At 48.2% G+C, this 14,374-nt stretch overlaps 1 protein-coding gene across 1 annotated transcript; it reads left to right on the top strand.

Moving 5' to 3' along the window:
- Positions 1-9,983: 9,983 nt before the first annotated feature.
- AMER3 (APC membrane recruitment protein 3) lies at positions 9,984-12,413 on the top strand. The gene has a single exon (XM_065929005.1). It carries the CDS (start codon positions 9,984-9,986, stop codon positions 12,411-12,413), a length of 2,430 nt encoding a protein of 809 aa, XP_065785077.1.
- Positions 12,414-14,374: the final 1,961 nt, after the last annotated feature.

The following is a 14,374-nucleotide window of genomic DNA, read 5'->3' as shown; positions in this document are numbered from 1 at the left end:
ATAATGAGACTTCAGCCCTGTTCTATCTACTCATATTACTAGATGGGACCCTCTCAAATGGCCTATTGATAATGCCTGCTCTGACCCTGACCATAGACTCAAATTTTCTTTTCAGGTCACTCAAACTCCAGAATGATGACCTAAGTCTCAATCAAAAACTGTAACCTCTCATCTGTTTAAAGGAAAACTCCCATAATAATGGTTTGGTTCTATATGGTTAGCATCCATCTGTGGTCATTTAAGCTTTAAGCCTCCCCCCCCTTTATCTTGGGAACAAGTAAATTATACTAAAATAATCAACCTAGTAACACTAGGAAATTGGGCTAAGAGTCTTATATCATCTTCCTAAAAATAAAAAATATCAGTACAGAATAGACTAAGTAAAATGACCTAAGAATGTACTGTGGTACACTTAATGTAAGTTCTTGGCTTAATTCCCACTTAAATCTTTAATAATACTGCCAGTGACATTATTTGTATTTGCCAGTTTTACAAGATTGTTGTTTTTTGCAATTACCAAATATGTAACTGAGTCTCCAGTGAAAATAATGATGACTAGGAGACTTGCAGTGGTTGATGAAACATATAGTTCTGTATACAGTCAATGATTGTATTAGTGTAACTTTAGATATGGGAAAATGCAATAAGAGAGAATATTTCCTTGGAAAGAAGACAGGTGTCCAGAGATCTTTAACTATTAAAGACCCAATCCAGTAATAGCATGCTGAGTGGCCTATCAGCAAAACCTTCTCTAGAACCAGGAATGAGCCATCCTAACAATGTGGGATGAAATGGTCATGAAATGCCCCCCAAATTATGGTCAAATTTATGACTATGAGGGGGGCCTTATCAACTACAAATTGGTGCTTGCCAAGGGCATTTGCCATTTGTCTCTCTGAAGATTGAATCCTGTGCTGCTGCAACTATTGACCTGCAACATGTCTTGAAGGAAGTTCAGGGTGGAGAATGAGTGCACTTTGTGCCCCTGGTAAACTAGTGGAACAGGTCTTTAGATTGCTAGATATTTCCAGGAACTGATTTCATAATCACAATGTTTGTGTCTCCTCATATCTAGAAAAGCACTAAATCCCTGCATGGTGACATCAGTTTCTCATGATTAGCAGAAAACCTTTTGTAAAATAAGTGCCTCATTGCATGAACTCCTTCTTCACCAAAATCACATATATTGACATTCCCCAACTACCTCTTTGGGCCAGTTTCTCAGAGTTATCTGTACTGTCCCCTGGGCTCTGGTCGTCGTTTTTCCCCAAATAAAACTCATGACTCTTACATTGTGTATATTTTTTTAATCAGCAACTCCTTCTAGAGTATTTTTACTTTCATTAATTGTGTTGTTCATTGCTGTTTGCTTATGTTTTATTTCTTCTAGGTCCTTGTTAAATGAGTTAAAAATTTCTTGCATTTTCTCCATTTTATTTTTGATCTTTTGAAAATTCTTTACTATGTTGTTGTTCAGTCTCTCAGTAGAGTCTGACTCTTTGCCTTCCAATGGACTGCAGCATGAGAGACTTCCCTGCCCTTCAGTATCTCCCAGAGTTGCTCAAACTCATGTCCATTGAGTCAGTGATGCCATCCAACCATCTCATCCTCTGTCATCCCCTTCTCTTCCTGCTTTCAATCTTTCCCAGCATCAGGGTCTTTTCCAATGAGTCAACTTTTCCCATCAGGTGGCCAAAGTATTGGAGCTTCAGCTGCAGCATTAGTTCTTCCAATAAATATTCAGGACTGATTTCCTTTAGGATTGACTGGTTTTATCTCATTGCTGTCCAAAGGGCTCTCAAGAGTCTTCTCCAGCATCACAGTTCTAAGGCATCAATTCTTCAGCACTCAGTCTTTTTTTATGGTCCAGCTCTCACATCTATATATGACTACTGGAACCATAGCTTTGACAATATGGAACTTTGTTGGCAAAGTAATGTATCTGCTTTTTAATCACTGTCTAGGTTTGTCATAGCTTTTTTTCTGAGGAACAATCGTCTTTTAATTTCATGACTGCAGTCACCATCTGCCATGATTTTGGAGACCAAGAATATAAAGTCTGTCACTGTTTCCATTGTCTCCCCATCTATTTGCCATGAAGTGATGGGACCAGATACCATGATCTTAGTTTTCTGAATGTTGAGTTTTAAGACAGCTTTTTCATTTTCCTCTTTCAACTTCATCAAGAGGTTCTTTAATTCCTCTTCACTTTCTGCCATAAGGATGGTGTTATCTGCATATCTGAGGTTATTGATATTTCTTCCAACAATCTTGATTCCAGCTTATGCTTCATCCAGCCAAGCATTTCTCATGATGCACTCTTCTTATAAGTAAATAAGCAGGGTGACAATATGCAGCTTTAATGTACTTCTTTCTCAATTTTGAACCAGTCTACTGTTCTGTGTCCAGTTCTAACTGTTACTTCTTGACTTGCATACAGGTTTTTCAGGAGGCATGTAAGGTGGTCTGGCATTCTCATCTCTTTAGGAATTTTCCACAATTTGTTGTGAACTATATATGCATATAGATTATTTATTTATACAAATATATTTTATATCATGTATAATTATATGGTTTTTTATTACATATAAATACATATTTATGTTATTTATATGTTTATGCATACATACACACATATATATCTGTGTGTAGAGAGAGAGAGAGTTTGTTTTGGTTTGGTGTTTTTAATACCCCAAAGCAAAGATGTTTTTAAACTCTCTAAAAGAAGGAAGTAGATGGCTTAGAATAGCTCTCACTGACAAAAGGGCGGGAAGCAGAGCATTGACTAGATCAATTATCACTCATTGGAAGAAGTTAAGCAAAAAGTGACAAGTTTAAGGAATATGAAAAGTCTTTGTAATGCTGTAACGTGGAAGAAGAGAGACCATAGTTGGAGAGGCTAAATGTTCATTACCAGCTGTTATTGTTCACTCAGTCATGTTTGACTCTTTGTGACCACATGATCTGCAGCAGCCAGGCTTCTCTGTCCTTCACCAACTCCTGGAGCTTGCTGAAACTCATGTCCATTGAGTCGGTGATGCCATCCAACCATCTCATACTCTGTCATCCCCTTCTCTTCCTACCTTCAATCTTTCCCAGCATCAGGGTCTTTTCCAATGAGTTAACTCTTCCCATCAAGTGGCCAAATTATTGGAGCTTCAGCTTCATCATCAGTCCTTCCAATGAATATTCATAACTAATTTCCTTTAGGATTGACTGGTCTGATCTCCTTGCAGTCCAAGGGACTCTCAAGAGTCTTCTTCAACACCACAGTTCAAAAGCATCAATTCTTCAGTGCTCAGGTTTCTTAATGGTTCAACTCTCACATCCATACATGACTACTGGGAAAACCATAGCTTTGACTACACAGATCTTTATTTTATTACCAGTAGTCATGTACAAACGTGAGACTTGAACCATAAAGAAGGCTGAGCACTGAAGAATTGACGCTTTCAAATTGAGGGTGTTGGAGAAGACTCTTAAGAGTTCCTTGAACTATGTCCTGGCTATTATAAACAGTGCTGCGATGAACATTGGGGTGCACGTGTCTCTTCAAGGAGGTCAAACCAGTCAATGCTAAAGAAAATCAACCCTGTATATTCATTGGAAGGATTGATGCTGAATGAAACTCCAACAATTTGGCCACACTATGTGAAGAGCTGACTCATTGGAAAAGACCTTGACTCTGGGAAAGATTGAGGGCAGGAGGAAAAGGAGGCAGCATAAGATGAGATGGTTAGATATCATCACCAACTCAATGACCATGAATTTGACCAAACTTCTGGAGAGAGTAGAGGACAGAGGAACCTGGTGTGCTGCAGTTCATGGGGTTGCAAAGAGTGGGACACAGCTTAGCAACTCAACAATAACAAATATTTATTAACTTTAACTGGTGAGGACTGTGGAGTCTAGGGGATCCGACACATGATTCAGGGTTGTTTGTTGATGAGGCACAGATCCACCTTTGTTTTTACTTAATAGGGGGAAAACTGATTCAGGGACCCCTGAAGGCCAGAAACTGCCGGGAAGTTCAAGACTATACTATCGACATGAGTGGAGGGGGACTTCTGGTATAATAGTGAGTCAGTCACTGGGTAGAAAGATGGTTCAACTCCAAGAAATGTAAGAAGGGGGCTCACCCAAAGGTGATTGGCGATCCTCACTGAGGGAGGGGCCTCTGGTGGAACTCTTGAGTGGCGTGACTGGGGTGGGACAATCTCAAGGTGACTGAAGTTAAAGAAGGCTGCTGCCCTATGACAAATTCAGCCCAGACCAAAGGTAGTATTCAGGTGTTTTTTTTGTTTTTTTTTTTTAATAGGAAGAGGGAGGGAGTCCACCATGCTCAGAGAAAGGAAAAGCCTTCATCATCCACAAATCCCTGACCTCTCTGGGCACTCAGCCCAAGCCTTGTCTGGAAGACTCCTTCATTCTTCCTCCCAGAGCTCCCCTCCTGCACTCCTCTGTGCTGCTTGGAATCAGTCCCTTCATCACAACCCGCACCCTGCCCCACCAGCCCTGTGCTACGCCCCTCACACATGCTCCTGGAACTTTTCTCTGAGCCATCCCAGAACTGCTTAATCCACATCTTATTCCTACACCCAGCGTGCAAACCCTCTGCCCTCAGCTCAGTGGGGAGAGAGTCCTCGCAACACTTTCTCCCCTCCTGCAAGCCATCGCAGCCCACAGTACCAGCAACCCCCACGCTGCAACTACCTGAAAGGGAAGCATCTCCTTCCTTCTCATTAATAATCTAATCGGGGCCCAAGAAAGGTATTCCATAAGGAAGATTCCGGGAAGAGTGCCCCGCATCTCGAGACTGGCCTTTCCCTTCTTCCAAATCCTCTTTGAACACTGGGTAGGAGTTATGGCTAGGCCCTTCCGAGATGCTTGGGGTTAAACTTGCCAGGCGCTGCAGGATGTGGGGGTTAGGGGTACCCACACCTGCGCACTCTAAGGGGTTCTGACCCTGGCTGTGGAATACAGTATAAGGTCGGGGCAGACGGTCATGATTGGATGACTGTCAGTCTGGGGTGCACAAGAGGCTGGGCCTCAGGGATGCAAAATCACAGTCCTGCGGGGAGGCAGAGAAGCACCGAGGCTGATATCTGAATAAACACGAACAAAGCGAGACGGAGGGACTGCCAGAACAGCCCCCACTCGGCCCGCGCGCGTCACCTCTCCGACTACTGCGTGGCGGCTGACAGGCTCCCGGCCCACCTCTGCCCCGCCCCGGCCTAGTTGCCCTCTCGCGGTTAACCCTTGCGGGCCCGTTTCCTGGAACGGCTGCCCAGCGCCTCCAGCGCGGAAGGAAGGACGCGGGCCCTCCGCCTCCCCCGCGTCCTGAGTGGGCGCCAGGCGTCGGGAACTGACCGTGGTGCTGAGCGCGCAGCTCGGTATCGGGCGCGGCTCCCAGACCTGCCAAGACCGCATACCGCGACACTCCCGGCCTCAGCGGTAAGTCGCCAAAGCCCCGAGGATGTAGGCGTGTGTGGAGTGGGGGAAGGGAGTGATTGGGAAATTTTTGTGCGATTTTCGTGCAATGGGCGGGCTGAGTGGAGGAACCAGTGTCTGCACTCTGTCCACTCCCTGGTGCCCAGGGAAGATGATATGGTGTCCGGGAGCGATGATCTGTCTGAGCTAGGGAAGGGGGAAACCTTCTCGCGGATGGGGTCTTGGGAAAGGACGAGTAAGACTGGAGGCCCATCTTCTCTCCACTGGGCAGGCCAGGAATATCCAGACACTCCCTTATAAAAAGTGGACCAGGACCTTCGGTCTCCAAAGGTCCCTTTGTCTCCCCAACATGAGGGTTGAATGAATTGGTAATGTTCAAAACAGTGCAGATTCTCTTTCTGCTTTATCCCCAATCTCACACCCACCCCAGAACAGAGATTGTCCCTCCCCACAATGGCCTTCATTCCATCCATATGGAAGGTTTTGGCTTCGACAAGGTAGCCTATTACAGAGATAAACTACTGCTCCATACCTACCTTCTCCACCCCAGTGTCCAAGATGTACCTGGGTGGGGCTCCCCTCAGAAGCCCCTACTCTTATCATCACTCACCTCTTTGTGTTTCATGTTTGTCATTTCCTGGATATTGGGGGGTGGGGCAGGGGAAATCAGGGTAAATACCAAAACTATTAGCCAAATTTTTTGTATTTCCAAACTATTTCTGTTGCATACATGTAACTCCAATGTTTTTATTTTGCTTCATGAAGTACCCAATCATTTTCATGTTCAAAAATGAAAGAAAAGCATAGAATTACCTTACCAAAAAGAAAAGAAAATTCCAGGCAGTTGAGCTAGTTAGACATAATGTAGAAAAGCAACAAATGAAATTACTTCATTTTCTCAATTTGCAACAAGTTCACATGCATGTGCATGCTCTGTGTAAGATGCTTCAAGGGGAAGCTTTCACATATGGGAAGTCTCTGCCACCACTTTCTTTCCACTGGACCCTCGTCTGGCTCCTAACTGACCTCTCTGCCCTTTTGCTTCTACTTTACATTCTTATTCACAACTAGAGTGATCTGTTAAAACTAAAAACTGGTCTTATTGGCTGGCAAATAATGGGAGAGTATCTATCAGGTTCTCCCCTAAGAGGGTGTTTAGCCACAGGATAACAAAGCAGAATGTGCATTTTTAAAACTGAGAACCTTGACACATATGGCCTCTGCCCTCAGGAAATGAGAGTGCCAGCACCTGGGTGTCTAGATAAATCCTACTGTGCCCCTGAGAATTATCAAGAAAGATGACTGCTCAGCCTGACTCCAGTTGGGTAGTGGATCCTCTGACCACTTAGGGAGCTCCCACCCATGTCACATATGGACCGCAGATTTCCAAAGAGTCAGGATCTGGTAAAGTATCTTAACATGGAAACTGAATGGACTGAACACACACTGAATTTCAGTGAAATAATCTTTATCATGCCTGGTTGAAGTTATTTTCCAGAGTACAGTAAGAAAAAGATTTTTCTAAAACATAAGAAAGGTAACTGCATAATCATAATATTGCCCAAATTTCTTGCCATAGAAATTATACTACTTTCAGTTACAATTTTTCTAAGTTTGTGTGAGCTATACTTTTGCTTTTAGTCTTCATTTTCATTTTACTTTTCAAATTTTATTACAAAGCATTTTTATTATTCAATTTTTAGATTTCCCATGAAGGGGAAATTGAGCTGTTGGTTCAAAGAATTTCTATCACAGTTAAGAACACAGGTTTAGTATCAGACAGTCTTGGGTTCAAATCCTAGCTCTGTTGCTACCTGTGTGAGGGCCAATCCATTGACTTTTCTGGATGTTAAATTCTCCTTTGTTAAGTGGGGTTACAGCAGTATGTCCCTTATAAGCTTATGGGCTAAGCAATTTTCCTGGTTACCACTATGCTGTGTGTCCCCAAACCCATCAGGGCTGGGTTACAAAGGATTGGGAGAAGTAAGAATGGGGTCTGCAGGTACAGGTTGGGAAAGACTTGGACACATGCTACATGCTACCCAATAGGAGGCAGAAAGGCAGCTGACCCACTGTCCAGGGTGCTGCCACCAAGAACTGGGCTATAGCCAGAGCCAAGCCTGGGTTCTGCAACTTTCCCTTGCATGGTGCCTGCTCCTTCTGCTCTTCTCTGGTCAAAGCCGCAGGTGTTCCTATACTGGGGAGGAAGCATTGCTAAGGGGTGGGAATGGGATGGAGGTAGTGACATTTGCCCCTGTGAGCATATGCAGTGCCACCTTTGCCACCTCTTCTCATCCTCTTTGGTTTTAATGTTGCCAGTTGGGCTGGGAGGCAGCCCCTCCACCCACCTCCCAGACCTCATGTCAAAGCATTTCTGAGACTCTCCAGAGGGGGCTGGTAAGCCTCTTTGGCAGTGGGTGTGAAAGGCATGCATACTGACAGTCACTTGCTTGCACACCTGCTCTAGTCCTTCCTCACAGGTTGTGGACTAAGGGAGAGTGAATCTAGGTGTTCCCTATGGAGAACCAAAGAAATCAACCCAAACTCTATAATCTCTCCCTGGTCAAATTGCCAGAAGACCAGCTGGCAGTCCCTCACTGCCAAGGACATGTGGAGACAGTGAGACAGATGGAGCCTGAGAACTGGATACCTGTGAGGTCCAGCAAGCTAAGATGGAGGGACTGACTCTAAGGGAGTGCTCTTAAACCCTGCCTTATTTTAGTGTTTTTTTTTTTTTTTTTTAAGAGTTACATTTTATTCAGTGGGAATTTTTAGGACTTCAAGCCCAGGAGGCAGCATCTCAAGTAACCATTAGAGAACTGCTCCAAGGAATCAAGAGTGGGAACCAGGTTATATAGAGGATTTGCAGCAAGGGCTGGTGGTATTAATGTCAAATGATTATTGTTAATTAAACAAAACCAGATATCCCAAGTTAAGGAGTTTAGTGCTTTTCTATATATGGGAAGATGCAAGAGTCTGGGCTCAATGAAATCATTCCTCTGATATGCACCTCAGCTATCTGGGGCCTGTATCCTGTGTTTTCACATCCTGACTGATGACTGTGACATCCTTTGATTACTGACACAGCACTGCCTTCTTTTCATGTGTTCTCATGGGTTTCCAAACTCACACAAAGGTAATACATTTAAGCTAGACCACTGCTTCTCACCCCCAAACCAGCTCTTAGCACAGGTCACTTCCTTCCCTTCATTCACCTCTCATCCTCTCCACTTCAGCTTTCCCTCTTTTATGATTCCCCTAGTGGCATGTATCCAGGCCTCAGGCTTCTAGACTGTCTTTCTTTATTCAGTTGCTGAATCCTGGTGTTTCTTCCTTTGAAAGATCTTATGGCTTTACTCTCTTTATCATGCTTATAGCTGCAGCCTCCATCTAGACTTTATCTCCTTACACCCGGACCATTTTAGTTGCCTCTTTTGAGTCCCCTCTGTTCAGAGCTTCTCTCATGGTTTAGTCCATCCTCTACTCAGACATCAGAAAACTGGTCTCAGATCACCAGATTCATTATGCCATTGCTTCCACCTGCTCCCTCAGAAGACTTCTATAGCTCTTCATTGACTCAGGGTAAGGCCAGACTCCCCAGCTGTGCCAACAATGATCAACTTCTTAACACTCTTACCACCTTCACACTCTCAAGTGCGGGAAGACATCAATAAGCAATTCCAGCATTCTTTCCCGTTGAACTCAGACTGGGCATCAGAAACTTTCTCTGGGTGGCACTCCAGGTAGCAATGTCTGTCAGTTAGGATATGCACAGAAGACAACACCTGCCTGCTGCCCCAGCTCATGAGGTGCTTTGATGGCCAGCCTGTCCATTCCTGGTCTCATGCTTGTCTCCTCTCCTTCGCATTTTGCCACATTGCTGTCTCTCTTCTTCTGCCCAAGCTCTGTATGCACCATGGAATGCTTGGTTGTGCCTTGCCTGCCTGCTGGGTACATCAGTCCTGAAGGGCACACATGTGTCTTCCCCTTCCACTGGTGACCTACGGCACCCAACCCTGGAAGCAGATTTCCTTTCAGTTTTGTTGCTTACATGAAGGAAGCAACTTACTTATGGACTTCTCTGCTTCATCCACTCAGAAGGGCCATGATACTCCCCCTAAGGATATGGTGCTATTGGTAGAGTGTAGGGCCTGGATATGAGAGGCTAACTTGCCCAGACAAGCTTTGAAAGGATTCTTGAGTGAGTCACAAGATCACAGTTACAGGAACACCAGACCCTGTCTGCTCTCATTTTGGCTCCAAGTCTGTGCCTTTAAGCATGCGACTTAACTTCTCTGAGAATCAGTTGTCTACAAAGGCTGGAGCAGTAAGTGTGGGAGTGGGACAGTTCCTATCTCCCCCTCCTCTTGCCTCCACAGAGGACCCAAGCTCCGATGTCAGAGCTCAGCTCCCATGCCTGTGTGAGTGGGGCAGGGGGTGGGGCATGGGGACAGGTTTTCTAGAATCACAAGCCTCCATCCTAGGTATTGAGTGTCTCCTGCTTTCCCCCATAGCAGCAGGGACACTGCAGCATGGAGCTGAAGAGAGGAAAGACCTTCATCAAATCTAGCCTGCAGATTGACCATGAGAAACCTCCAGACCCAGCAGCGACTGCCCTGACCACAGAGGATGCAATCTCACTGGGAGGGCAGCAGCTGCCCCACAGTGAGAGGGGCCCCCAGGTCAGTCCTAGCACCCAAGGATACAACAGATGCTCTGATCGGGAAGCCCAGCCAGACACCAGTGGAGGGCCTGCAGCTCTCTGTGGGGCCACCTTCAAACTGGCTTGGAAGAGCAAGAATCACGACACTGTACCCAGGGCTGACAGGGCAGCCACAGCTACAGGGCAGTTGGTGGGCAGCGCAAGTTTCCCAGGGCCCTCCAGCAGCCAGCGCATGATTGACTACCGCCACTTTGTGCCCCAGATGCCCTTCGTACCAGCTGTGGCCAAGAGCATGCCAAGGAAGAGGATTTCCCTGAAACGACCCAAGAAGTGCTTTCGTAACCTATTCCACATCCGCAGAAACAAGACTGAAAATTTGCCCTCACAGGCAACCGAGGGGCAGGGCTTGTCTTCTCCCAAGGGCCCATCAGAGACTGGAGGGCAGCGAGGCATAGCCTTCCTCCCCTTGGGTGAGGAACTGGGACTGGATGGCCAGTGCCAGGACCTGTCTGACAGTGAGTTCCTGCCCGACTCTTCCTTTGACCTCTGCAGGGCCCTGTGTGAGGACGTGGCCTCACTGAAGAGCTTTGACTCACTCACAGGCTGTGGGGAGATCTTTGCAGATGAGAGCTCAGTGCCATCCCTGGAGCTGAACGAGGGCCTGGCAAGCCCTGCCCAGAGATCACAGACCTCTGACAGCAAGACTCCCAGGGGCCCCTTCCAAGGCAGCATAGAGCAGCTGGCCTCACCAGCTCAGAATGAGATGTCTGACTTTGCCAAGTTCTGGGACCATGTGAATCACTCGGTGAGGCAGCAGCAGCACGCCCTGCTAGGCCCGAGGCTGGGAGGCCCCCAGGCGTCAGACACAGCTCAGCCCAGGCCAGATGCAGCTGGGCTGGCTGAGCTCCCCCTGTGCCCATGCAGGGATCCCCACAGCAGCTCCAAAGCCAGCTCCGTGGACACAGGAACCCCCAAGAGTGAGCGGCCGGAGTCTGTGTCCACGAGCGACGAGGGCTACTATGACTCCTTCTCACCAGGCCTTGAGGAGGATAAGAAGGAGGCCCCGAGCCCAGGCACACCCACAGCCACCTTCCCCCGGGACAGCTACAGTGGAGACGCCCTCTATGAGCTCTTCTATGACCCCGCTGAGGGCCCTGGGAGTCCAAGCCTGGATGATGACTTGTGTGTGTCTGAGAGTCTATCGGGGCCTGCAGTGGGAGCCCCCTTGTCCATGTGCAGCTTCCGTGTTGGGGCAGAGGAGAACCTGGCTCCCGTTCCAGGCCCAGACCTGCTCAACCAGGGCTTCTTGCAGAGCTCTTGGAGGGGCAGAGAGTGCCTGCTGAAGCTCTGTGACACCGAACTGGCCATCACCATGGGCATCATCAACTGGCTCCGCCGGGGCCCAGAGCTCCGCGCCATGCCTGCCTCAGCTCTCAGAGAGCCAACAGCCCCCTCGGGAGGACTGGTGGAGAAACCAGGAGCTGGCTCTGAGAAGATGGGCCTAGGTCCAGTGAAACTGGATGGCAGGGGGACCCAGGCTTTAGATGCAGGTAGGATCTCTACGAGCTCTGCACCCAACAGGAAGGAGCTGTGGGCATGTTCAGGTCCCAAGGGCCTGCTTGCTGGAGTGAGCAAGGTCCTAGCCGGAGCCACACAGGAGACCAGGTCTACATCCTGTGACCCCTCTCTGGAGTGTGTGCAGGTCTCTGGGGAACAAGGGACACCGGGCTACCCTGAAGGCTCTTTCTCCTCTGTAGGGCCTGAAGCTGCCATGGCAACCAACACATCCAGGAAAAATAAGTTCCCAAATCCATCTGTCTGGCCTGGCTCCCAGGAGCCCAGGCTGCCTAGGAACCTTGGGTGTTTCCAAGGTCCCTGGAGGCCAGGTCTTGGGGGAAGCACCATGGATTCAAAATTTACCCTGACAGACTGTGTGGCCCAGGTGGAAGCCCTACAGATCAACCCAGACTGCCCGTCCCCTGCTGCTCAGCCCCCAAGACAAAACACAGGTAGTGGGCTCTGCGGGAAGCCTCAGGCTGGGGGCCCTGACATTCTGCGACAGAAACAGCCTAATGGCTTCCCTAACCTGGCTGCCATCTGTAGCCTGCCCTCCCTGGCCAACCCACTCCACATCCCACAGGACCAGAGATGCCCAGGAAGCATTCTGGACCTGAGTCAGCTCAGGGAGGAGCCCGCCACGCTGAATGTCCAGGCCCATGTCTCTATGGAGGGTCGGCCCCTGCAGTTCAACTCAAGGGCTATGGAGCAGGCTGCACAGAGGGGCCAGCTGGACTTGTAGCGTGCCTCTACCTGGGATCACTTGCCAGGATCTGGCCCTCATTTCCAACAGCTAGTGAGAGGGGGCCCACCTCTGCAAGTGCCCAGAAACCCACTGCAGCTTTTTGGATCACAAGGGATCCTTTGCAACCAGCAGGAAGTAGGGGCTACCAGGACAGCACGACTGAGCCCCAGCTTTGGAACAGTTTTGCATCCTTGGGATCACATTCAGGAGAGTCTAAGACCTAAATCTCCATCCTTTGTTCCTGATGTGAGGACTGGAGGACCGTACTGGGGGGAAGGGAGTGTCAGTATTCAGTCAGGCAGAGTGGGGCATTTTAACATGGAGGCATCCGTGCCTAAACCCAACAGCTCTGCCAGAAGAGGTCCTGGGAAGCCCAAGGCCAAGGCCAACTGCAAAGCTGCCAGTGCTCGCAAGATGTTCCTCACTGATTTCCTCACACACACACACAAATGAACTGTCTAAACCCAGGTGTCTAAACATACCTTTGGCCACTTACCATACAGTATGTTGGAGAGAGGAACTCGGGCTTGAAACTTTCGGGGATGGAAACAGTACATATTGTAAAGGGCGCATATTGTGTGGATAAGTCTGAAAAAGAATTGAGAGTAATAAATGTGAGTGAGGAATCTGAGACTTGGGTAGAAGCTTGAGACTGGGGGTTAGCTCAGTAGTGTCTACTTACCCCACCTCCAGAATGAGCAGCCATAGTCTGTGGCGGAAGGGCTGCTCTAAGGGAATCAGAAGCGGGACCAGCTGTCTTAGCAAGAGCCTTGAACCAGCAGATGCCATGCATTCCTGTGCAACCTTGCCAGGGCCGGCCAGACCCAGGGGCACCCTGAACAATGGGTGTTCCCTGTCACAGAACATCCCATACAAACAATGCTTTCACCCAATTTGCACTCTCTAACTGATCTGTGGGTGGCAAGATGCTTTTGGGGAAGAAGCTGTCTGATTTTCCACACTGCCATTTTCACACTTGCAGGAAGGCTCAATTTTGAATGAAGCTGTGTCCCCCAACCCCTCAAAAAAAAAAAAAAAAATCACAACATTTGCACAGCACCAAACATTCAGAATCACAAAAGGAAAGGTGGCTTGTGTATCAGGAAGGGCAGGTGTCGGTCTGGCCAGCCTCAGGGCAGCAGACCAGCAGCAGCTCCTTGACAGGGTCCTCTATGATTAGATCCTGCCTCAGGTGCCCTGTTTCGTTGAGGTGCCAGGCCGGGAGAGGGGGCAGTATGCTACAGGCAGCTATGAAACTGTTTCTTGAAGAGATGCCATGGGCCCAGTGATGAGGGAGGAATTCCAGACAGAGGGACGCAGTCTGACCACAGGCTGGGGCCAGTCCCGATTGTCCGAGGCTTTGTTTTCAGGCTGGAACATCTCCACAGCTCTCATTAACTATTACCTGTGGCCTGCTATGGGAGGATGAGGACAGCAAATGGGAGGCTCAAAGGGGCATGACAAGGCTCCTGACCAGGCCCATTGAGACAGGACACACAGAAGGCTAGGGCCAGCCTTCCTGGGAAGCCACCCTTGACCCTTCCTCCTAGGACGGTCACAGTGACAGTTCTGGGGCTTTGACATGAGCAGTTGATGCATGTCAGCTGCTTTCCTGGCTTCTGACATGGAAACCAAGGCCATGGTGTGGATGTGCCTTGCCCACATCATACTCAGCCAGCATGTGAGGCCTAGCTCTTGGCCGGCCCCACTGTGAACACCCCTCTCAAGGCCCCTGCTCCTTCCTTCTTTTGGGACACAGGCATCTGGGGCCTCTGGGTGCCAGGAGTGCACCTCCCTGTTACCTCATACTGTGCCTGAGCAGAGCGAGTAACCAGTGAATACTGTTGCAAGAATGAAATATCAAAAAGTTGTGCATTGTTTTCTGATTTCTTGCTGCCTGTGGACCTGGGGTCTAGAGAGCAACGGAGTTGGGTTTAACTTGGTTGAACTTCTGACAA

This window comes from Muntiacus reevesi, chromosome 3 (genome assembly GCF_963930625.1).
Source record: "Muntiacus reevesi chromosome 3, mMunRee1.1, whole genome shotgun sequence".
Taxonomy (NCBI): domain Eukaryota; kingdom Metazoa; phylum Chordata; class Mammalia; order Artiodactyla; family Cervidae; genus Muntiacus; species Muntiacus reevesi.
The sequence above is the reverse complement of the archived record's forward strand: the minus strand, read 5'-3'. Positions and strand labels throughout refer to the sequence as shown.

Bases quoted from the DNA above. Each gene is read 5' to 3' on its own strand.
- AMER3 (XM_065929005.1), top strand. From the start codon at position 9,984: ATGGAGCTGAAGAGAGGAAAGACCTTCATCAAATCTAGCCTGCAGATT.